Below are 24742 nucleotides of genomic sequence, written 5' to 3'. Positions count from 1 at the left end.
GAAGCTCAGCCTAGGTGTTTTTACCCATCATGCTTTTTCCAGCCAAAGAATCAAGTTTCACATACAGTAGTGGTCAAGTCACCAGGGTGTAAACTATGAGTTCTAGTTCTACCTTAAGTATGAAATTAGGTGGGTGACTTTGGACCAGTTGTGTTATTTCAGCTCTACAAAGAAATACTTCTGAACACCTTGCCAAGAAAATTGCAGTCCAGGCATCAACATTGACTTGAAGGTGCCATTTGCCTTCTAATAATGGCCGATGCAAAAATGAGACTCAATCTGTTTTAGCCATATGAAGAAGAATTCAACTGGGTTTTTTCAAGTGGCTGCTACAGACTCATTTGGGGAGGCACAGTTTAACTGTAGGAACCAGTCTGAGCATTGAATAATATAAATTAGTGAAATGTCACTTTAAAATAGTTGGAGATACATATTTACTTCATGTACTTCACTCAGAGTTGAAGATCACAGCTGATATACCATTGTATATGTATAGTGAATAAGAGGGGCGCTCACACAAAATCAGGCAGCAACACCTGTATGTTGCATCTACAGTGCCTTTATTAGATTTAACATAACCACAGCTTTTCTCTCAACTGCTATAGCCATATCCACTTGAGACCCCTGCCCTGAAATAGTATTTTTTTTTTTGTAGGAAGAAAATTATGAATTATAAAGAAAATAGGTAGAACGGTCAATTTTCACTGCCATTGTCAAGTGGCTAACTAGATCTAGCTTTGTTGATTTATGTACATAAGATGCTGGTGTTGATTGAAGTTTTTGCACACTGTCTTTAAGAATAAAGTCCTTTTAACACTGTTAGATAATGTGCTAAATATTCAATTTTAAATTTGAATGCTTGAATCTAAAATTATTGTGGCTCATTGGTTTTCTTCACAAACTATGTCATGGTCACATTTTTGTAATATATGGAAATATGCACAGAAAAATATAACATTGTTTATAGGATTATAGTCCCCAGTTACCCATTTTTGAATGGACAATCTGGTAGATCATTTTTATTTATAAAGCCATAAACAAATTTTAAACAAAGAAGCAAAACAAATTCAAGATTAAAAAAAGACAAAACAAAACTCCAGATGATAATTGTACAAATGAAATTTTCCCCTGCTACATACAGAGATTTTTTCGTGGCTTATTAAAGTTAAATTTCCATGACATGGTACATTCAGTCTCTTCAGAAAAGCAAATAATTGCACTTGCTGTGTATACATTTAACTTGAGTAAAACACCATGATAAAAGCTTTCATTTTACACAGCGAGGGAAGATAAAATATAGAAAATTTAATACAGCATTTTTAAGCATCTCTTTTTGGTATTTAAGTTATACTTGCATTTTTGGAAACTTGTTTCTAAATCCTTGTGACTGCTCTAGTCTTAACTAAAATAGCTTATCTTCGTAGTTACATAAATGATAATCATGCTGATTAATATTGAATAGTTAATTCAGTTCCATTTTTGCATATCTTGTTATGTACTCATCTGATTTGTAGGTGCAGTCTAGTTATGTACTCATCTGACTGTAGGTGCAAATGCAGCTACGTTTATGACCTATGCTTATATCATATTGGGGTCAGGAGGCTTTCATTAATTTCAGAGTTCCTCTGAACTATCGGGTGAGCCTTTCTGGAGGAAGAAATCAAGTACAGCATTTTAAAGAATAAAATTTCAAAATGATATTCCTGGGGAAGTACTCTTGCATAGACTTGAAATCAAGTTTGGGCAGCCTTCTGATGTCAAAAGGCACTCTCAAGTTTTTCTTGAGTTACTGAAGGTTTTAATGGAGGACTATTTCATGTGTGGCTCAAGGCACTGGCTGGAAGCTGGATGATTGTTCTAGTCCTACTGTAGACACAAAATCAACTGTGACTTTATTATTTTATTATTATTTTATATCAAATTCCTATATCGCCCTACTCCCGGAGGACTCAGGGCAGTGAACAGCCAAGATAAAATACAGATAATACAAACATTAAAAGTCCATTAAAATTATTAAATATTTTGGCCGAAAACAAATTTAAAACACCCAATTTGTAAAACAGATTAAACGATTTAAAAATTTAAAAGGGAGAGTTAGGCCAGTCACATTCTTAATGTAAGTCACATTCTCTCAGCCCTAGGATGAAGGCAATGGCAAACCACTTCTGAAAATTGTTCCCAAGAAAACTGCATGTACTTGTTTGGGTAGTTTTGTAGCTCAAAGGTAACAAAGGCACAAGTAAAATAAATGTATGTGGGCTGGGATTTTCCCAACTCTGATAAATTTTTGAAGCTGAATTATTAGGATTTATACTACATTTTATGAGTGAGTGTTTGCTCTAAAACTCATCCAAAACATGGGAAAAATATTACCAGCTGTTCTTAGCAGTCATACTATTATATTGGATGGTTAAATCAGATGGCTGAAAAAAGTGGCTAAGAGATTATCGCTTATCTACTCTTGATTTAATGAGGTTTCTGATATTAATTCGGAAATTCAGATTAGGAATCACTTTTCTTCTCCTTTTCCTTGAGTTTCTAAGATACTTGAATGAGAACATCATGCAAGTATTAGGAGGCTCAACCTGCAATTCTACCTTTGATTCATTTATGGTCAGCTTATTCCCTATTTTCAAACTGTAACCTGTCAGCATTACAGTCTTTCTAATCTTGCTGAAAATGAGATCCTTTCAGATAGAGTGATTTAGTTTCAATTCCATAAAGTTAAGAAAAGTGGTTTACTTTCAAGTCCATAAAATTAAGAGTTGCAAACTCTTCAGGGCTGTGATTTTGCAACCTTCCTTTACTCCCAGAAAGGTTAATATAAGGTTTGTTGAAATACCATTGTAATGAAGTGACTCACCGATTTCAGTTACTCCACATTATGAATTTTCCTACCCTTTGTCCAGTATTATCTCAGTATGTTGGGATTGGTATCAATGTGGGATTGTATATTTGTCCTCTCAGAAAAACTACCATCTCTAAAGCACCAGTGACCATCTGTGTTTAAAGTTCAAAGCAATCAACTTTGCTTAGCACTGAAAATGAATTGGGCTCTGGGGAAGCATATAACTTTCAAATAAATATCTTCCCTGTGAAATGGACAAAAGGGATACAGAGAATGAGGAATATGACTAGGCTTCAATACTGCAATTGCAGAAATGATTCTATAGGCAGAGTGCGCGATCACAATTGGCTTGAAATAGATAGTGGGTAAATCTTGGCAAGCTTTTAAGAAGCCACTAAGACTGCAGAATAAATTTTTAGTGATTAGAGGCACAGCTTATATTCTTTTCTTTTTTCCCATTGATTACATAGCAAAAGTTTGGTAAATTGTGAAAAATAAGTATTTTTGAGATTTGCATATTTTACAGTAGATAGCATAAAAAATCTTTATAGCTGAAAAATTGTGATGCACACAGCCCTATGTCTGGAATACTAGGTAGACTTTCACAGCCAGTGTTTTCTCCTATTTTATCACCTAATAAAGCTGCTGGAATAAACATTGGTTAATGCAATCCTTGATCCCAAAGATGAGGCATAATTAAATATTTTAGTTTCTTACAAGCTGCTTTATACTTTTTCTGTGGAACATTTGAGCTTGTCATTCAACAACTGCTTTTGTAATGTATAATAGCTATTGGATGGCTGAAACTCAGGACTTTGACTATAGTAGTTTAATAAATGCCTTAACGTTTATAGCACCTCTCATCTGCAATTAGATCAGTGTATTTTGTTTTTATCTTAATTGGAAAAGAGATCAAATAATTCAGTTACTGACCAGAATTAAGTTTATCTTCATACTTTTCAAAGAGACTGTTGATGTCCTTACTTAGACAACACTTTTAGTGCTGCAGCGGTGTTGTTTTCTGATTTGGCTTTTGACTGACTTTAAGACTATACCATTTGATGGCAGGCTGAAGTTGTCTCTGTAGCTTCTGTATGCAGCAGAACCAATCAGCAAAGTGCCTGATGTATCTGTGCGCCTTGATATCACATTAGTACTATGTTCCTATTGATACCATATTGTGCCCTGAGGATTCACCTGGCACTATGGATTTATGAGGCATTGTTGAACATTTATTAGAAGGAAGTCCTGATGTGCTTGTAGCAGTTTTGAGATGTGCAGATAAAGAAGAAGGATTGGCTTGGTTTTGGTGTATAAGATCAGCAGGAGCAGCGAGCTTGTTTGGAATAAAAGCAGGGGATGTACACTGGAGCACATCCAAAGAGGAGGGAGGGGAATCTATAGTACTTCCATTGGAAGAAACTGGGCTGGAGCAGTGTCCTTTTCCTTGTAGGTACCGAATGCACTTCTTTTTCCTCCTAAGAACAGTGAAGAGAGTTATCTGTAAATAAAGGGTGAATTTACAGGGTCATATTTTTTTTAAATGAAAGCATTGTATAGCATTTAATACAAGTATAGTATTACATTCATTCTTAACACCTATTACTCAGGTTTTTGTAAGAAGAATTAAAAAAACACACACCCTTATTGTCAACTTGTATTTTTTACCACTAGATGGAGGTGTAACTGTAAAACTGCTAAAATTTCTCCAAGCCGATGTGCAAAACAGATTTATTTATTTATTTTATTTTATTCAATTTATATCCCGCCCTTCTCCTAGTGGACTCAGGGCGGTGCACAGCCAGAACTAAAACACATACCAATACAAAATTTAAAATTATTAAAAGAATTATATAACTGTGGCCCGAAATTTAAAACATTGAAAACTAAAACCCATTTGACAATTTAAAAAGCTAAAAAAGGCTAAAAAAAAGGGGGGGGGGTTCACGCCAGCCCTGCTTGATGGAAAAGAAAAGTTTTTAGGGCACGGCGAAAAACCCGGAGATCCGATATCCTTCATATCTCCAGGGGCAAATCGTTCCAGAGGGCAGGAGCTGCCACAGAGAAGGCCCTCCCCCTGGGGGTCGCCAGCCGACATTGCCTGGCTGACGGCACCCTGAGGAGTCCCTCTCTGTGGGAGCGTACTGGTCGGTGGGAGGCTATTGGCGGCAGAAGGTGGTCCCGCAAATACCCAGGTCCCATGCCATGGAGCGCTTTAAAGGTGGTGACCAACATCTTGAAGCGCACCCGGAAGACTACTGGAAGCCAATGCAGCTCACGCAGGAGAGGTGTCACATGGGAGCACCCCCTCGCTCCCATAATCCCCCACGCAGCCGCATTCTGCACCAGTTGGAGCCTCCGGGTGCTCCTCAAGGGGAGCCCCATGTAGAGAGCATTGCAGTAGTCCAGGCGGGAAATGACGAGCGCCTGAATGACTGTGCGTAAGGAGTCCCGATCCAGAAAGGGACGCAACTGGCGAATCAGGCGAACTTGATAAAAAGCCCCCCTGGCCACGGCCATCATATGCTCTTCTAAAGACAGCCGTGCATCCAGGAGGACACCCAAGTTGCGAACCCTATCCGTGGGGGCCAATAACTCGCCCCCAATAGCCAGCGATGGCACCAGCTGGCTATATCGGGACGCCGGAAGCCACAGCCACTCGGACATGGAAGGGTTGAGTTGAAGCCTGTTACTCCCCATCCAGGTCCGCACGGCCTCCAGGCACCGGGACATTAGTTCAAGGGCATCGTTGGGATGGCCCGGGGTGGAGATGTACAGCTGAGTATCATCAGCGTACTGATGGAACTCCACCCCAAAGCCACGGATGATCTCACGTAGCGGCTTCACATAAATGTTGAACAGAAGGGGCGAGAGGACCGACCCCCGCGGACCCCACAAAGAAGGCGCCTCGGGGTCGACCTCTGCCCCCCTGCCAACACTGACTGCGACCGGTCGGAGAGATAGGAGAACGGTGCCCCCCACTCCCAACCCCTCCAACCGGCGCAGCAGGATACCATGGTCGATAGTATCAAAAGCTGCTGAGAGATCTAACAGAACCAGGATAGAGGAGCAACCCCTATCCCGAGCCCTCCAGAGATCATCCACCAACGTGACCAATGCCGTTTCCGTGCTGTGCCCAGGCCTGAAGCCGGACTGGAGTGGATCCAGATAGACAGCTTCATCCAGGTACCCAGGAAGCTGTCGCACCACCACACTCTCAACAACCTTCGCCAAGAAGGGAAGGTTGGAGACCAGACGATAGTTAGCCAAAACAGCCGGATCCAGAGCAGGCTTCTTGAGATCAAAAGTTACCAGAAATGTTTAATTATGGTTATTGCTGTCCAAGGGATTACTGAAAGGGATTGCTGCCCAAGGGATTACCCCCACCCCCAACAGAGATATAGATTTGGATAATTCCCAATAAATAAGTATAATGTTTTTGAGCCAGTTGTTTAATTGGGTTTTCTTTATTTAGTTTTAGGACTTGTGTGGAGAATAGATCGTGTTTTAAGTTGAATTCATGGGTCTAGTGGTCAGAAACTAGAAATGGAATAAAACCAAGAGACCATGAGTTCTAGTCCCAGCCTTAGGCATGAAGCCAGCTGGGTGCCTTTGGACCAATAACTTTTTCTCAATCCTTGGAAAGAAGCAGTTGCAAACCACTTCTGAAATCTTGCCTAAAAACTGCAGGGACTTGTTCCAATAGTTAACAGGAATCAATTGTCTTAAAGGCACCCCCTCCTCCTAATTTAGAGATGAGTAGTGGTTTTGACAGGGATAATTCCAAGGACACTCTGTCCATACTTGAATACATTCAGAAATTATTCTGCTTCCTTGAGTATGAAATAATTATACACTGCTCAAAAAAATAAAGGGAACACTTAAACAACACAATGTAACTCCAAGTCAATCACACTTCTGTGAAATCAAACTGTCCACTTAGGTAGCAACACTGATTGACATGCTGTTGTGCAAATGGAATAGACAACAGGTGGAAAGCATAGGCAATTAGCAAGACATCCCCAATAAAGGAGTGGTTCTGCAGGTGGTGACCACAGACCACTTCTCAGTTTCTATGCTTTCTGGCTGATGGTTTGGTCACTTTTGAATGCTGGCAGTGCTGTCACTCTAGTGGTAGCATGAGACGGAGTCTACAACCCACACAAGTGGCTCTGGTAGTGCAGCTCATCCAGGATGGCACATAAATGCGAGCTGTGGCAAGAAGGTTTGCTGTGTCTGTCAGCGTAGTGTCCAGAGCATGGAGGCGGTACCAGGAGACAGGCCATTACATCAGGAGATGAGGCCGTAGGAGGGCAACAACCCAGCATCAGGACTGCTACCTCCGCCTTTGTGCAAGGAGGGACAGGAGGAGCACTGCCAGAGCCCTGCAAAATGACCTCCAGCAGGCTACAAATGTGCATGTGGCTGCTCAAACGGTCAGAAACAGACTGCATGAGGGTGGTATAAGGGCCCGACGTCCACAGGTGGGGATTGTGCTTACAGCCCAACACTCTGCAGGACGTTTGGCATTTGCCAGAGAACATCAAGATTGGCAACTTCGCCACTGGCGCCCTGTGCTCTTCACAGATGAAAACAGGTTCACATTGAGCACATGTGACGGACGTGACAGGGTCTGGAGATGCCGTGGAGAACGTTCTGCTGCCTGCAACATCCTCCAGCATGACCGGTTTGGCAGTGGGTCAGTAATGGTGTGGGGTGGTATTTCTTTGGGGGGGCCGCACAGCCCTCCATGTGCTCTCCAGAGGTAGCCTGACTGCCATTAGGTACCAAGATGAGATCCTCAGACCCCTTGTGAGACCATCTGCTGGTACGGTTGGCCCTGGGTTCCTCCTAATGCACGACAATGCTAGACCTCATGTGGCTGGAGTGTGTCAGCAGTTCCTGCAAGACGAAGGCATTGATGCTATGGACTGGCCCACCCGTTCCCCAGACATGAATCCAATTGGGCACATCTGGGACATCATGTCTCGCTCTATCCACCAACACCACGTTGCACAACAGACTGTCCAGGAGTTGGGGGATGCTTTAGTGCAGGTATGGGAGGAGATCCCTCAGGAGACCATCCGCCACCTCATCAGGAGCATGCCCAGGCGTTGTAGGGAGGTCATACAGGCACGTGGAGGCCACACACACTACTGAGCCTCATTTTGACTTGTTTTAAGGACATTACATCAAAGTTGGATCAGCCTGTAGTGTTTTTTTCCACTTTAATTTTGAGTGTAACTCCACATCCAGACCTCCATGGGTTGATAAATTTGATTTCCATTGATAATTTTTGTGCGATTTTCTTGTCAGCACATTCAACTATGTAATGAACAAAGTATTTACTAAGAATATTTCATTCTTTCAGATATAGGATGTCTTATTTTTGTATTCCCTTTATTTTTTTGAGCAGTGTAATTCATTGGTGATAGGTACCACTTGACTAACAAAGGATATCACATTAACTTCAAAACTATAATCTTATATTTTCCATTGCAGTTCTGCATATTTCCAATACAGCTTGGGCAAATCATTAAGATTTATTTTGACAAACATGTTTGAACTGTGAAAGCAAACAAATTAATTTTAACCAGAAAAGGCCATCTAATTCACCTTGATTAAGCTATTTAGGTGCTCTCAAACCACTTCGGGCAAAGGCTGTGGGAAATGGGCTCTCTCAGCCTTTTCACCCAGGATCAATTGATGGGACTTTCTGCCAGGCAACTGCAAAATTACCTATAGCGTGCAATGAAGCTATGTAGCCTGGAAAGTCTTCAGTTTATGAGAATGGATCAATGGTGCAACCATATGATGGGAATGTTCTAGGCAGTTCTGTAGCAAACACCACAGCCAGCCTACCTGAGCCCTCTTGGTACGTAAAGGTTTTCCAAACAGGTTGCTTTTGACAAACACAACAGAGTTCTTTGCAGCATGCAATAAAAGTGGCCAGCTTCAAAGCACTTCAGTCTGAGGATTTTCAACTTATGAATGCAAAAAGAAAGTAGGAGCAGTAATGGCAGTATTTTGGCCATTCTACCTTGGAGAGTTGAACTATTGATGCCAGCCAGCCACACATCTATGAACTGTTGACCAGCATGGGCAGAACTGGTGACAGTTTCACTTCAAGTCCTTTTGGCATTGACTGGCAAAAAGTCTGACAAGCATGTGTCAGAACAGGTGAGCTGGTGGTGCACCTTGCTCACTCCTATCTGACCTATCTGGCACCTGCTGGGGAGTGCTCCTGGCCAACCATCTTGAGAAAAACAAGCCAATGGTACCACTGGCTGCCTCAGCCTAGAATACACTGGACAATGTTCTGCTATATTCTCCCAGCCTATGCTAGGAGATGTATACCCTGTGCTGAGAAGGCATCTTCTCTCACAGGTCTTGCCAAAGAAGATTCTTTTCAGCCTACATTCTGGCTCTGTAGGAGTCTGAAGAGAGGAAGTCTAAAGTAGATTGAAATAGAACAATTGTCTTAAAAGTGTGGAGATCTTTATTGCACTGTGAAACAACTTCAAGAAAATGCAACATTTGAAAATTTGTAGAATCATTATGTTGAGGGAATAAACCAGGAAGCCAAGGATTTGAATTGTAATAAGATCCACCCATACTGCCTATCTAGACATTATCACTGTCCTGCTGCCTTTCAGTTGGTTTGTGCATCCCATTTTATAAGAGGAGGAGGACGCAGCTCAACTACTTTTGTTAATCTGGAAGCAATGCTGATTACAAGCAAAATATTAATTCTTGCCTCAATACAAATACATACTGAGAAAGAAAAGTTTAGCATTACAAATATGGGCACACTTGAGATGTTCACTAGTTCCTAGTTATTGTTTCTAGTCTTGAAATCAATTTTTAACTTACTTATACTACATGGTAGTATAAAAGAGAAACATTTAATATCAAATAAGAATAATCTGAATATTGAAGGTTTTTTTCTTAGAAGTTAAGCATATTCTGATGGCTAGGTAGACATGATGCAACCGTTACACATAGTTACAGAATCTATTATGTACTGAATTCCTTTGCCCAATAAACCAACATTATACCAATCAATCAAGTAAAAATTATATATTTAATTGGAGGATACAGATTGTTTGAATCAACAAATTGGGTAGAATCATGATAGACTGAGAGAACATGATTTTCGACCCATGATCTCCCAAATCTAGAATAAACATCCTGACATGGTGCTTCCAAAGAGCACCAAGGTGTTCTTAAGGGCTAAGTAGCTCTCCAAAGGAAAGGACAGAGCCATCAATAGTAAAGATGTTAAGAGTATGAAAAATATAGGCCCTTTTATAAATTGTCCTCTATTCTAAACAAAACCAAGATTAGAACATTGTTATGGAAGAGGTAAGTAGATATTCTCTTATCAGTGCTGGTTTACATAGGAAAGGAAGGATCCGTTTTCCCTACTCAATGTTTGAAGGCTCTGTTCTTTTCTGTGTTACAGTGTCTCTCAAGTAGAAAGACTTTGGTTTATAGACTACTACTTTGTTACTATTGTTCCTATCATAAATGGAAGCCGTTAGGTTTGTATTACATTTGCAGAATATTTTGTTTAGTAATCTTACACCCTCCCCGCCAAATAAATACTGGGAAGTCCTGTCTGTGCTACAAGCACATCTTTGAAGAGTCTTGTGTTACACCTTTTTTCTTTCATCTATTACTTTAAAAACAGTCTGGATCTGTTTGTTCTGGAAGAAAAAAAGTGGGGACAGTATATTTATATTATCTTCAGCCACAGATTACTTCATTTGTTAGGATAAGAAAACAATTAATTGCAGGGGACTGTTGATGCATAAGTATTGAAACCAATACCAGGAATAATAAATGTCGTTGCTTCCTTAACCAAAATTCTTAAGGAACAGGGGTCATTTTTCCTAAAGGATGACTAAAGAAGAGAGAGACACTTTGGAAGATCCTGGAAGCCATACTGTTTGGATTGGCAATTGGCAAGGAACGGCATGTCAGTAGGTTTCGGTTACTGATTCATGGAAAAGTATTCTTATAGTTTACCACTTTTATCCTTTGGTCCATTTTAAATAAATCTGATACCGTTTTCAAAAATTTTAAACCATTTTTCTGTGTACCACTCTAGTTAAAAAAAGGGTCCCCCTCCCTCCATATACATTAGCTATGTTACTAATTTCTCTCTTCAGCGTTAAATGCAGAAAGCATCTGTAGGTCACTTAAATGAAGCATGTGGAAAATTGAGAGCAAGCCTAAGCAGCACCATTAGTAGAGTTAGAAAAGGCAGCTATAGAAAAGATGCAAGAGAGGTAAATCAAACCAGAGTACAACCATCTTTGTGGTAAGAAACAAGGCTGCAAAGCGAAGGTTCCTGATACACACCTGCATGGGCCGCACCAGTCCATTTGTTGGTTGAGGCCAAAACGAGCTCTGCATTTCTTAGGAGAGGCAGGATCTGAACAAGGAGCATGCGCATTGAATGGGCAAGGCAGAGGCACAAACAGCAGCAAGAGCAGGAAAAGGAAGAAAAGATGCAACGTTGGTTTAGCTGCTGAAGACAAAACTAAACAGGCCACGTGAACTCAATTCTTCACCATAAATGTCTACTAACATCATCTTTCCCCCCAGAAAATGAGTGTTAAACAAATAGATTTGATAGGGCCACAAATGCAATGATTAGGAAAATGAAATTGCAGTAGTATAATATACCAATAGCACTTAGACTTATATACCACTTTACAGTGCTTTACAGCCCTCTTTAAGCGGTTTACAGTGTTGGCATATTGCCCCCAACGGTTTGGGTCCTCGTTTTACCCAACTCGGGAGGATGGAAGGCTGAGTCAACCTTGAGCCTGGTGAGATTTGAATTGACAATCTGCTGGCAGCATGCAGTCAGCAGAAGTAGCCTGCAGTACTGCACTCTTAACAACTGCGTCACTGTGGCTCATACTAGTGTTTTATTCTTTATTTCATTTTGGTCACTTTTGTGTTTCAACCTATGCATTTTTTAGACAATATTTGAAAACTCCCTTTAGGTTTGATTAGATCTGAAATTCTGCCGAACAAGCAAGCAGGTCTTTTTATGTTAGGATTTTGTTACATGAAGAAGTAACTTAGCGACATCCTATGTGCCAAATCCTTATTGTTAAATAAGTTGGAAAAAAGGGGACCAAGAAATCACTTAGAAATTAATGATGCTTAGCTACAGTCTAGATCGGAAGTAGAATATAGCCCTCCAGATGTTGCTGAACTAATACTCTTGGAGATCCAGCCCACCCAGCTATTATGATCTACACGGGATCATCAGCTAGCAATTCGGCAGTTCAGGTCTCACTGGTTCAAGGTTGACTCAGCCTTCCATCCTTCCAAGGTCGGTAAAATGAGGACCAAGTTTGTTGGGGGCAATATCCTGACACTGTAAACCACTTAGAGAGGGCTGTAAAGCACTGTAAAGCGGTATATAAGTCTAAGTGCTATTGCTATACACATAGTTTTCACATGGCTATATACTACTTCTGCTTGACCAAGCTTTTCTGTAGACATTTTTCAGCGCAGGGATGCTTAGTCCAAAATAATGGCTGCCTCAGTAAATTTCTATAGGAATCCCTTGTTTTTATTATTGATAATAGGGATTCCAAGCTCTTGTATCAAACGTTGAGACCTAGAAAATTATGTGTTACTGTTAGAACAAATCTATATGAGACAATAGCCAATATTATAATATGTATGGGAAACTAACATTCCAAAAGCTTTGGTGGGGTCTTTTCCTCTTGCTGTTGAAAATTTGGAACCGATTTTTACTTTTACTCTTTTCTTTTTTAAAAAGGGCTCAAGAGTCATAAAGAGAAATCGACTAATGTTCATTATCCAGAATGTATTTAAGATTTAAAATGTGCTTAATATAAATTAAATTTAAGAAGTGTTTTGGAATTAATCTGATTTTCTTTTTCATTGGCATCTTTCCAAATGCCCTATCGAATGACAAAATGGATTCATTTCATTATAATATGTGAATACTAATTTTAAGGAAAAACATATTAAAAAAGCATATATGAGAATATGTCTGTTAAGATTTTATATCCTTCTTAGAAACTTATTACTGTTACAGGCATCATGCCTGTTAACTATTTCTAATCCCCTAAACAAAGGCCTTTGTGCTGATTGAAAGTTTCTAGATACATTTTAAAAATAGGAACTAATCTTAATTGATTACAAAGGAAAAACATACACCATAAAAGTCTACCGTACTTTTCCACAATCTAGTTATAAAAACAGAATCTGGCAACTATTGCCAAGGCAGAATTTCATTTAATCTATTTTAAAATCTATTTTATTTACAAGTCTTTTATTTACATGCTTTTTTTCCTCTTTGAACCCACTCAGTTTCCTGAGGTTTTTTTTTTTTTTAATGTAGTCCTTTGGCCTCAAAAAGATACCTTTTGTATATTTGGGTAGTTGTTGCAAAAACTACCTTTTTGGATGTTGGATTGGAAGTTAAATTACACTTGGCCAATAAAAAATTTCTATTCTATTCTATTCTATTCTATTCTATTCTATTCTATTCTATTCTATTCTATTCTATTCTATTCTATTCTATTCTATTCTATTCTATTCTATTCTATTCTATTGTTTCGTAAATGTTTCGTAAATGTTTTAACTTATGCTTTCTTCATTTGTTATTGAAAAAAATTGAAACAGCCACAGATGTAGAGACCGTCAAGGCAAAAATATGGGATTTAGTTGGTACTTCAAACTACAGTTAACATGAATTAGTTACTTTTGGTCTGTTGATATTGTCATCACAGAATATCAGACAAATTTATAATTGTAGATAGTGGCAAAGCTAGAAAGATTAGTGTAGACAGTAAAGCATAGATAGTCCCAATAACCCATCCTGGAAAAAAATCTTGTTTGGCTAATTTCTTACTAATGTAAATGAAGTGATCAGTAACCAGATAATGTGCTAGATTTTACACCAGGAGGTTTACCTGAATTGGAATCTTGCTGCTTTTCTCTTGTTCGTCTTTTCTTTTTTCCCTATGATTAAAAAAGGAGGAAGAGAAAATAAATCATAAATTGAACAAAACAAGCTAGTTTTATTTAGAAAGAGAATTTGGTGAAGAAATATAGGAACTAATGCAATACAGTTCCCCTTCTCTCAATTTTCTTGCCGTAGTATTATCACCAAATATTTTGTTTTTTTCAAATTCCTTATTTGCTAAAGTAAGATGGCCCCATTCATCAAACATCCAAACAGAGCATGTTGACTCTTACTGACTATATTCCAAAATTGCATAATGAAAGCACTTCTTACTTTCAAAATATGATAACATTTTCCCAAGACTCCAGAGTCACTGTAACAGTGAGGTGGTCGATAGATAGATAGATAGATAGATAGATAGATAGATAGATAGATAGATGATAGATAGATAGATAGATAGATAGATAGATAGACAGACAGACAGACAGACAGACATATATATATACACACAGAGAGAAAGAGAGCTAGATAGAGATGATAGATAGATAGATAGATAGATAGATAGATAGATAGATAGATAGATAGATAGATAGATAGATAGATAGATGATAGACAGATAGATATGATCGGGGTGTCAAACTGGTGGTCCCCAGGCCGGATGCGTCACGAAATGTCGTGACGGCAACGCGATACAGTGAATATGATTCCCGTGTGATAGATGACAGATATAGATAAATAGATGATAGATAGATGATAGAAAGATAGATAGATAGATAGATAGATAGATAGATAGATAGATAGATAGATAGGCAGGCAGGCAGGCAGGCAGGCAGACAGACAGACAGACAGACAGACAGACAGACAGATATAGATGATAAATATGTAGGTAGATAGATAGATATAGTTATCCTTATGGCCCTGATTGTAATATTTGATTCAAGTTTTCTACTCCACCAAAAGTCAAGCTATGTAATGAACAATGTGAGTCTAGACTATCATTGACAAGCAGTATTTTAACTAATTGTGACAAACCCAGATTTTTAAAACTTCTATAAAGTATCGTAAAGGAGAAGGATGTTTGATAGCAGCAGCTCCAGTTGCAGTAAAAGAGATCATTGGGTTAATAAGGAACATACCCATACCCATAATACAGAGAGACCTCTACCATACAGAGGAAAATAATGTGCTAAAAACCTCTCCCTCTTTACTGTGAGGTCTGGACAGTTCTTGTCTAACCTTTCTACCTTGATGCTTCAGTTGTCCATTACAATTACAATTGAGAGCTGTATCATGAAGCAACAGATACCATAGTGTTACACTACAGGTAGCCCTCGACAATTGAACCCAACATTTCTGTTGTTAAGTGAGACATTTGTTAAGTGAGTTTTGCCTCATTTTATGACATTTCTTGCCACAGTTGCTAAGTGAATAATTGCAGCTGATAAGTTAGTAACGCGATTGTTAAGTGAACCTGGCTTCCCCATTGACTTTGCTTGTCAGAACGTGGCAAAAGGTGATCACGTGATCTTGGGACACAGCAATGGTCATAAGTATGAATCAGTTGCCAAGCATCTGAATTATGATCACATGATCATGGGGATGCTGTGAAGGTTGTAACGTTGAAAAATGGCCATAAGTCACATTTTTCAGTGCCATTGTAACTTTGAACATTTACTAAATGAACTGTTGTAAATTGAGGACTACCTGTAGTCCATGCCTCTTGATGACACATTATATTCTCCTTATTTGCAGCTCATAGTTGCTATTAAAGTCATTATATATTAAGATCATAGCTGATGTTTCAATGAGATCAATTTGACCTTGTCGCTTTCATGATTTTTGAGGGATTAACAGACATTTGTTCCGAAATCTGCTAAAGTCTAAAGCATAAACTGGCACATCGAACCTGCTTATTGTAGGCCATACTCATGGGGTATCAGACATTTGAGATGGTTCATGGTTGTAACAAGAAACCTATTACAAAGTGGCACTGTTTCTAAAGTGATATTGCTGCCATAAGGGCCTGATTTGGATAGAGGAAGATGCACAACTTTTGATTACACAACTTCCATCAGAGGTACTCTGGAACTGAACAATTTTCTTCTAGGAGTGATGGAGAAAAGCAGCTGGTATTGCATGCAGATGATCCAGATGACTGGATAACTAAAGGATTGCCTTTGCAGGCATGCTGATCTGCATCATGTGCACAATTTCTCTCCCAATGAAACAAAATACTTTTATCTGCTGGAAAAGTCTTTTTAAAAATCCAGGAGCAAAATGGAGGAGGTAATGGGATGGAAAGAAATTTGTTTCAGTTTATAGTAGAGCATAACAAAATAAAATAGTGTAATTCAAAATTTAAATATTCAACTTCAGAATCAAAAGCTATTTCAAATCAGCTGACAAACGAAGACATCTGCCCTATAGCTAGGGCCTGTTTGTATTTTCATATGTATCATACTAACATACGAATGTTTTAATTACATTAACCTCCATTGAGTATAAAATCTATAACTACTAGTAGCTTAAAAGACATGCAACCCTTGTAGGTTTGGGCTGCCCGGTCCAAAGGATATTTTGCTAAGAACAAGCTCCCACTGCGTATAACTTACTCTGGAGTAAATATATTTAGCCTTTGTTTAACTGCCAGAGATGCAACTGCAATTCTGGACAAAACAAAGACTGTTCCATTTTAAGTTCAAACAACATTTAAATATGTTTGTCATTAACTAGGCACAAAAAACCCACTTCCCTGATGAAAGCAGGCAAAATCAAACCAGATTGTGTTTTCCCCACACTTCTGCCCATACAGTACTGATTTTGCTTGCATCAAGAGGCCAAGTTACTGCAGAACTCCCAAACCCCGCAATTAAAACAAAGTTGGTGGTTGTTGCTAACTGGAAAACTCCATGCTTATATTGTGACAAAAAACTACATTTCAGCTGTACAATGGAAATACGATCAAAATATAGACAGGCGTTCTTAATGCAAACCAACGGCCTTGATTTGGAAAGGCCCTTGTGCTTAAAATCATAAGGCAAGGCCAGGCCTAAAAATGGGGATTTCTTTTCAACATTGAAAAAATTATAATCTCATGGAAAGAAGGTGGAAGTATTCCTAGGTGCTATATTTAAAAAGTGTATGGTGATGGTGTATGTTTCCTTTTAGAGGCCTGAGTCAAACATCTTGGCAACTATTATCCCACAGGGAGTTTTGATGTGCTCCCCAAGTGCTTCGCAGATTGCATTTCATTCAAATAAAATCTCATCAGACACTTTATTAAAATTCAGCCGCTACTTCTCTGCCAGCCAGTAACTGAGAAAAGTAGTTCCAGTCAATGCATTTTACAAGCATTTTCCCCCTTTTCTCCTGCGTTTCAAATTTTCACCATTGGAGATTCTACCTAGTAATGTGGATGAGGAGACAGTCAATCCAGGATACTAGCAAGGAATGCCAGGAGCAGGGAATGCATTAAGGAGGGAAGAAGCCATCTTCCCAAAAACTGAATCTTGCAAATTATACCATTCAAGCTGAAGTTTTTCAATGGAAAACCAATGGCAGACCAGTTTAAAAGGCATGGAGCTTTGGTGTGTAATTCTGGACTCATAAAAATTTGAAGGTTTCATATGGCAGGAATAGTTAAGACCATATCAAGGCTGTCTCATTTCTTTTCAGCACTGTTTTCCTAATTAAAATTCTAGTCCTACCACTAGATAGCCAAAGGAAAAATCCAAAACGAGACTTTTAGATGTCAAGAACATTACTACCACAAGAGGGCATCACCTGTCAGTGAGAGTATAAGAAATACTTTCCCGAAGGAAAAGCACAGTATTAAAACTCTTATCATATTTTTTTTTTTTTTACTTTGCTACAGATCTGTTTATAGGTTTTGGATTATGAAAGTGATAACAGTGGTGCTGATGTTATGGCTTTCTGTCCTGTTGGATGAGGCAGAAAGCTATAGAAATTGGCAATTACATATATGAAAGGTGAGACAGGAAGAGAAGAAATTGTGTAAAAAGAAAATATTAAAATGCACCAGCTACTACCATTGGTCATTAATATGTAAATACTAATGTTGTTTTGTATGATCAACTTGGTTGCTTGTACATATTTCTGGGGTGCCTTGGAGTCAGTGCTGACTCCTAGCAACTGCCTAGACAAGTCCCTGCAGTTTTCTTGGCAAGATTTCTTGGAAATGGTTGGCCATTGTCTGGTTCCCAAGGCTGAGAGTCTGGCCAAGGGCACCTAGATAGCTCTTTGTCTAAGGCAGGACTGAAACTTACAGCCTCCTGGTTTCTAGGCTTAACGACTACATCAATATCAATGATATACACTGATAACTCCCAAATGCTGGGGATTGCAGTTGGCTATTATCTGTGTTTATCATTCACATTGGTGTAGCCAATATACAGGCTACTTTTCCTGGTTGTGGGCTTCTTGTAAGCATCCATCCTGTTGCTCTAGAAAACAGCATGCTGGACTAAATGATCCTTGATCTGCCCAAGACAGGAAGTTCGCATGGTATTAAAGATGCAATTGCACCTCAGAAACTATCAGTTCCTCTTCAGTGAACAATCTATTGTTTACTTGCTGCATTCTGTGTATATTTATGTATGTACAAGAAGGTATTTGCCACTTAGAAAATTGAATGTTGAAATTTTGTTTTCTTATTTCTGGGCCTTCACTTCCAGCTTCAGTCATGTCCAATGCAACATAAAACTAATATGAAAAGACTGGTTACATGTATGTTGTTTCTGTTGCCTGTGTCCAACTTATAAACCTAAGCATTTTCTCTAAATTACCCTCCCAAGACATACAATGAGAAGATGATTTACAGCAATATATTTTTGGGCCCAAGAGATTCAAAATGGCGGCCTTCTGTTTATATCCTCTCAGAACAATATAGGAAAGGGTATAAATGGAGAAGTAGAGACGTGCTGTGATTCCAGAGTTTTGATTAAACATCAAAACTCTGATATATTCATCTCACAAACAACAAAGATGCTGGCATGGAGTGTCAACCCACTTCCACTGACATACAAGTTAGCCACCTGAAAAGTCATGTGGCGCATTGATTGTTCCCTCCCAATGAAGAAATTCCACAGCCAATGAGCAATTCTATGGCCATGGAAAAGCTCAGGGCTCCTGGAATTCTGCAGCCAACGCTGGGTTAGGTGGATGCATGAGTGGCAGATGGTTTCAGACTCTCACTGCCATAATGCAGAATGACATTTGCTGCAGAATTCGCTTACCCTTGCCGCAGAAGCTGGCCAGGAAGTGCTGCTGAATTCCAGGGGCCCTGAATTAAACTGTATGTGATCACGGGATGGAGAGCCTGAAGAAGACTGAAGAGCAAGGGGTAAAGGGTTAAAATAGCAGCTATGGAGAGCAGGGAAAAAAATAAGCATATGAACACATCAGGAAGTATCAGTAATAGGACACCATTACCACATCCCAGGCAAAGACTGAATTCACTATCACTATAACAAATAATTTGCCTTCTGCTGGAAATATATCTTCAAACCGTAATTACTTTGAGTAATATAGTAACAAATGAACTTTGTAGGAGCAAGGCTCTTACTTATTGTCACTGGCATTTATTTTATGCAGCATATGAATGCTGAACACTTGGTTAAAGAATGGTGGGTAGAATTATATATTGTGAAGATTTTGTTTGTTTTCTCTAATCTGAACTTTTTTATTTAATCCAATTTTACATTGGACATGGAGCCGAAAGTAAAGTAGCCCCAGAAAAATGTTTCAAGCACTTTTATCACAATTTTAACTTTGGATTTAAGATGAAAAGTTACATCTTTGCCAGGACAGTGGATGAGCTGTACTTCCCACCCATCCCTCACTACATATATTTATTAATGAATACCCTTAAATAGCATCTGCTACATATTTAGAAGTCAGTTTTACTGAGTCTGTGCTGAGGTTTGATACCATGTGGATGGGCACAGAACTGAGGTCTAAAATTATGTTCAGTAGATGAGAACATAAAACAGTTATTGTGAGATGCTAATTTCTGTTTTCTAAAAACTTCTGATACAGACTATTTTTTTGCTTTTTTTCCTCCCAGTGCAGAAAATACTGAAGTCATGTCCTCTACTGCAAAAAGCTGTAAGAGAAGGGTCCTTTCTTGGGGGTGGTAGTGCTGCTTCTTGTTACGGAAATTCAGATAAATAATATATCTATTGCGTTGTATTTCCCCCCCCCCAAAAAATTCTCTATTGCCCAATGCTTCTACTGTCCACCACTTTTCAAAATAATAAAATTAACCTGTAAAAGATATTTATTATACTAATGCCTTCCTATTAGTTATTCCTTCCCTTCTTCGCACAAAATTTTTTTGATTAATTTGGGGTAATTTAATAATGCTTTGGTGTTTTTTTTAAAAAAATGATAGTAATCAGTCAATCTTAAAAATCCACAGAAACATTTTTAATGAAAGATGGCAGGTTGTACAAGATTAATAAACTAGTTTGCCTGGAGAGTCTTGTGGGAGACTCTGACCAATTTACCTCTAAGCCAATTGTACTTGGCTAATGTGAGCGCCTAAGGAACAACAACAAGAAATAAAAGCCTTTCTATTTGAAGTGCTTTATGAAGATAACCTGAAGATCAACAAACAAGAATTTGCAATTGTGACCTGCAATGTTTGTGGCATTTGTCTTCCTTTCTGAAAACAAGCTGGAATACATTTGCAGCAAATGCAAATGTATAGGAAGCCTTGAGAAAAAGCCATGGAATTGGAGCTCAAATTGCTACCCTTTAAGAAAGGAAGCTCCAAAGTTTAAAAAAAAAAAAAAAGAGAAAGAGATAGTGAAAGTAGAGGAAAAGGCATTATCAAATGCACTGGATGAAAGTAAACACCAAGATCAAGAAATGAAGATGTAGTCTCCGCTAGAAAACAGAAACAATACTCAGTTCCTTCGAATTCTGAACAGAAGGATGAAAATGAACGTGAAACAGGCCATGACTCCCTAAATGATAAATAGGAAGAAACTGTGCCCAATAAGAAGACAAAGTGTAATAGTAGTTGAGTTTTTTTAGGATTCCAACAATTGAAACAAACATATGTTGACCGAATCTATCAGCTAATGAAGTTTGCTGTTTGCCAGGAAAAGGTTCAAGGATATGACAGAAGATTTTCAAAGATGTACCTCTTTTAATAACAATTATCCCTTCCTGTTGATAGATGTGCGGAAAAAGAACTATAACTCTATCATAACATTTCTGACTAAAGGGTGAAAGACATGCATGATCCTAAGTCAGCTGGTCATGTTAATAAGCACTGTTACATTAAGAACATGACTGGACATGGTCAGTCCACTCTGTTCTGAATCCATACTATGGTGACAGAACTCTGTCTGTTTGCCTGAGCTATGGTGGCGCAGTGCTTAGAATAGTGTTGCAGGCTAATTCACTGCTCACTGTCAGGAGTTCGATTCTTACCGGCTCCAGGTTGACTCAGTCTTCCATCCTTTTGAGATTGATAAAATGAGGACTTAGGTTGTTGGGGGCAATATCTGTAAACCACTTAGAGTGGGCTGTAAAGCACTATGAAAGGGTATATAAGTCTAAGTGCTATGGCTATTGCTAATCTTCCAAAGTTGGTGTCCCCTGGAAGAAGTGGATCTGGCTTTCAGAATTTGGCAAATCAGTCAAATTTTGGAAGTTGTGGTCCAAGCTGGTTTCATCTGGAACACCAGATAAAAGAAAGTTGTGTTAAAGTGTTTTAGATCATAGAGAAAGACTAATCAACTTCTCACTTGATGGAATGTGCTAATAAATAGAGACCTATATAAGTTCACTTAAGAGTTATTGACATTTCCAAAGGTTTTAAAAATGAAGAGTGTACATGAGAGATTCTGAGTGTGAGTGTGCATTATTTTGCTTTCCAAACTGCAAGCTTCCTGCTAGCTGTTTGGTCCAAAAGCTGAAAAAGCAGCTGAAGCACCTCTTTTAAGTATTTTTAAAAAAACAAAGTCAGGTAAGGACATAATTTAACAGCCCTTCCCCATACACTACTTATTTATGCTATTTCAAGCTCCTATAGCAGTACAATATCCTGCAAATACTGTACATAATTGTCTAAATGTTAAATTTTCATGAGAGTGAAGACATTTTTCCAGGGCTCCAGAATTAGCCTCCCAGTCATATGTGAGCAAACAGAAATCAGCCCCTGCAAAAAAAAAAATCGATTGTCCATCTCAAGATACTACCTTGATTTTATATATGCAAGGGATGCTAAACCAACCCATTGGTTAAGCCAATTGGTTTTGCTGCTCTTTGTTTCTGAGCATCAGCCAGTAAAAAGCCATCTGCCAGCCACAGCCCTGTTATGGTTGACTGATAGCATTGATAAGACAATTAGATTAAGATCATCATTAATTCCAGCCAGAGAATAAATATTCTGGATTCATTCCAGCTGTCAAATTCATCTAGTAACCATAATTACATGTAAACCTAGGTTCTCCTATCAGTCTGACATACTATCCATAATATCACTATTGGTCTGTCCTGTCCTGTAAATAGTTAACTGACCCTAATAATTTGGGCATGACATTAGGTACTTCAAGATTTTAAATGGACATTTGCCTGCCTACACTTGCATACTTTTCCTGTGATTGCATTCACAATTTCTGTCATACCAATGCTCAATGATTGCATTTTCCTCTGAAGAAAAAGAGGATTCTTTAAGCAAAATAGTAAACAGAGAAGTGAGAGAAAATTTAAAGGAAAGATCGCAAACGAACTGGAGGTATAATGTGCAGAATCCTCCTTTTACATTTAGCCATAAAATCTAAGACCAAAGTTTATCTTCTGGGCTTTCCATTTTTCTTCTGAGAGCTTTAGGGGGGTTGTTGGTGCTGATTCATTCAGACAAAGGGATCCTTTGCAGAAGGAATAGAGATGTAGGTAAATAAAAGTAGACACTCCTAAACATAATTGCTTGCCACCAATTAATTACATCTATGCAGTTTTCTAAGTCTTCTAAGCCAAGGGATTCCAACCTTGGCAACTTGTGGACTTAAGCACTGGCTGGAGAATTCTGGGCATTGAAGTTTACAGGTCTTAAAGTTGCCAAGATTGGAGACCCATGTTCTAAGCAATGTTATGGAAACTTGGCCCTCTTTTTAGGGTTTTTTTTCAAACTCACAGCCTAGTCAACAATTCTGGAATTCCTTATTGGAACTCTTCCAACTACTATCAGAGCTGACCATACTTAACTTCTGAGATCAAAGTCACGTGTTGCAACCTACTGAGGTAAGCATCAGGGAAGGCACCATCAAATTTAGAGATGCGTGTTGTAGCTTATCTATTTCTGAATATTCTTTTAATCATTTTTTCTTTGTTACATCTCAAGATGAGGTCAAGTGCAGCTATGTTCAGTATGAATCTCCTTTCTGTTGTCTCTTTTCCATTTTTTTGCATAGTGAACTGCTATGAAGTATGCAATGGTGCATTCCTGTTGTGCATTATACTGCAAAGATTGTGTTGTGCATTATACTGTTGTGCATTATACTGCAAACTCATCCATTTTGCACTATTCACAAAATGTACCCAGATTTCTGAGGAATATTTCCCTGAAGTGTTCATCCTCAAATGCAATGTAAATTACTAATCTAGATCTAGATCTTCCATAGACCTGCATAAAGAAAAGTACAGTATTCTCACATAACAATTGCCCTGTTTAGCAATTGTTTTGATAGTGGTCACACTGGTTCTTGAATTTATGACCATTGCAGTGTCTCCTGCGGTCATATGATCATCATTTGTACACTTTACCGCCAGCTTCTGACAAGTAGAGTCAATGGCAGTAAAATCACAAATTGTGTTTATGTAGTGTCTTGCTTAATGATAAAAAATGATTCACTTAACAACCATGGCAAAAGTGAGGTCATAGATCTGTTGTGGTCATGTGATTTCTTCCTTAATGACTGCATTGCTTAATGATGGAGTTCCTATTTCAATGGTGAGAGTCCTTAAGCAAGGACTATCTGCATGAAAGTCTAGCAATTTCTCTGAACTAAGAACAATTTAGAATTAATAATATTAAACTGCCTGAATGCAGTTATAATATTCACACACAAGAATAATAAGGTAAAGCATGTGTTGAGAAAGATCCAACATGTTTATTTATAGCAATAATTATACATGAAACATCAATTTCTGTGAGATTATTATTTACTATGAGAATACTACCAAAGCCTTTCTCCTTTTCCACATTGTAATTTTCATTGAATTTATTTATGAATGGGCACAATCTAATTCAAGCTCATGTAAATTTAAAATAAAAAACTCTCCTTATTGCCTGATTGTTTTTTTAACCAATTTTATATTGTCAGTATGAGGAGGAAATAAAACAGTTTCTTGATGACAGCAATAAATTAATGAATAAAGAGATGTTAAAAAAATTTAATCCTTACACAATTTCAAGGCAAGGCATTATATTTTGTGGAGATCCACTTTAAAGCAATTGTTTATTTTCCCCCCCACAAGAATTAAGTATCTTAGGCAGGCATCACACCTAAACATTTGCTTAACTCCCAGAAAGGATCTAGTCTTTATTGTCACTTACATAGTTTGAATATTCTTGGTGCAATCTTGTCAGGAGTAATTTAGCATTTTCATGTCCAATCCCATTTAAGTGAGGGAGCAATGAATAATATCTTCTTCTCTGTCCTTCAGATAGTCTTCCAATTCCCCTCTTCTCTTTTTCAACTGTTTGGTGTCCTTGCAATATTCCATGGCTGCCTATTACCAAGGAGCATAAGTGGGCATGGAATGTTGCAAGGACATAGGCAGTCGAAAAAGAGGAAAAGGGCATTGGAAGAATATTGGAAAGACAGTGAAACAGAGGCACTGAAGCTAGTACACCATGAAGGCTTACTAAATACCAAAGATAGCAAACTGGT

The 24742-nt window shown here is 38.5% G+C and overlaps 1 protein-coding gene across 7 annotated transcripts in view; it reads right to left on the bottom strand.

The window, feature by feature from the left end:
* Positions 1-960: 960 nt before the first annotated feature.
* TCF7 (transcription factor 7) overlaps positions 961-24742 on the bottom strand; it is a 141722-nt gene continuing 117940 nt past the window's right edge. For 2 of the 7 annotated variants that reach the window (XM_034404064.3, XM_034404071.3), the window contains 4 exons: positions 19070-19162; positions 13822-13870; positions 11216-11288; positions 961-4326 (listed from right to left, as the gene is read on the bottom strand). In XM_034404064.3, the coding sequence (XP_034259955.1) occupies positions 4005-4326; positions 11216-11288; positions 13822-13870; positions 19070-19162 (537 nt within the window). In that variant the 3' untranslated portion in view covers positions 961-4004. Of the gene's footprint in view, positions 4350-11215; positions 11289-13821; positions 13871-19069; positions 19163-24742 lie in introns of all 7 variants that reach the window. The other 5 variants (XM_034404078.3, XM_034404086.3, XM_034404100.2 and 2 more) reach the window with 4 other exon arrangements.

This window comes from Pantherophis guttatus, chromosome 2, assembly GCF_059756535.1.
Source record: "Pantherophis guttatus breed Tessera chromosome 2, ASM5975653v1, whole genome shotgun sequence".
NCBI classification, from domain to species: domain Eukaryota; kingdom Metazoa; phylum Chordata; class Lepidosauria; order Squamata; family Colubridae; genus Pantherophis; species Pantherophis guttatus.
Note: the sequence above shows the minus strand (reverse complement) of the source record. Positions and strands in the feature narration are given on the sequence as shown.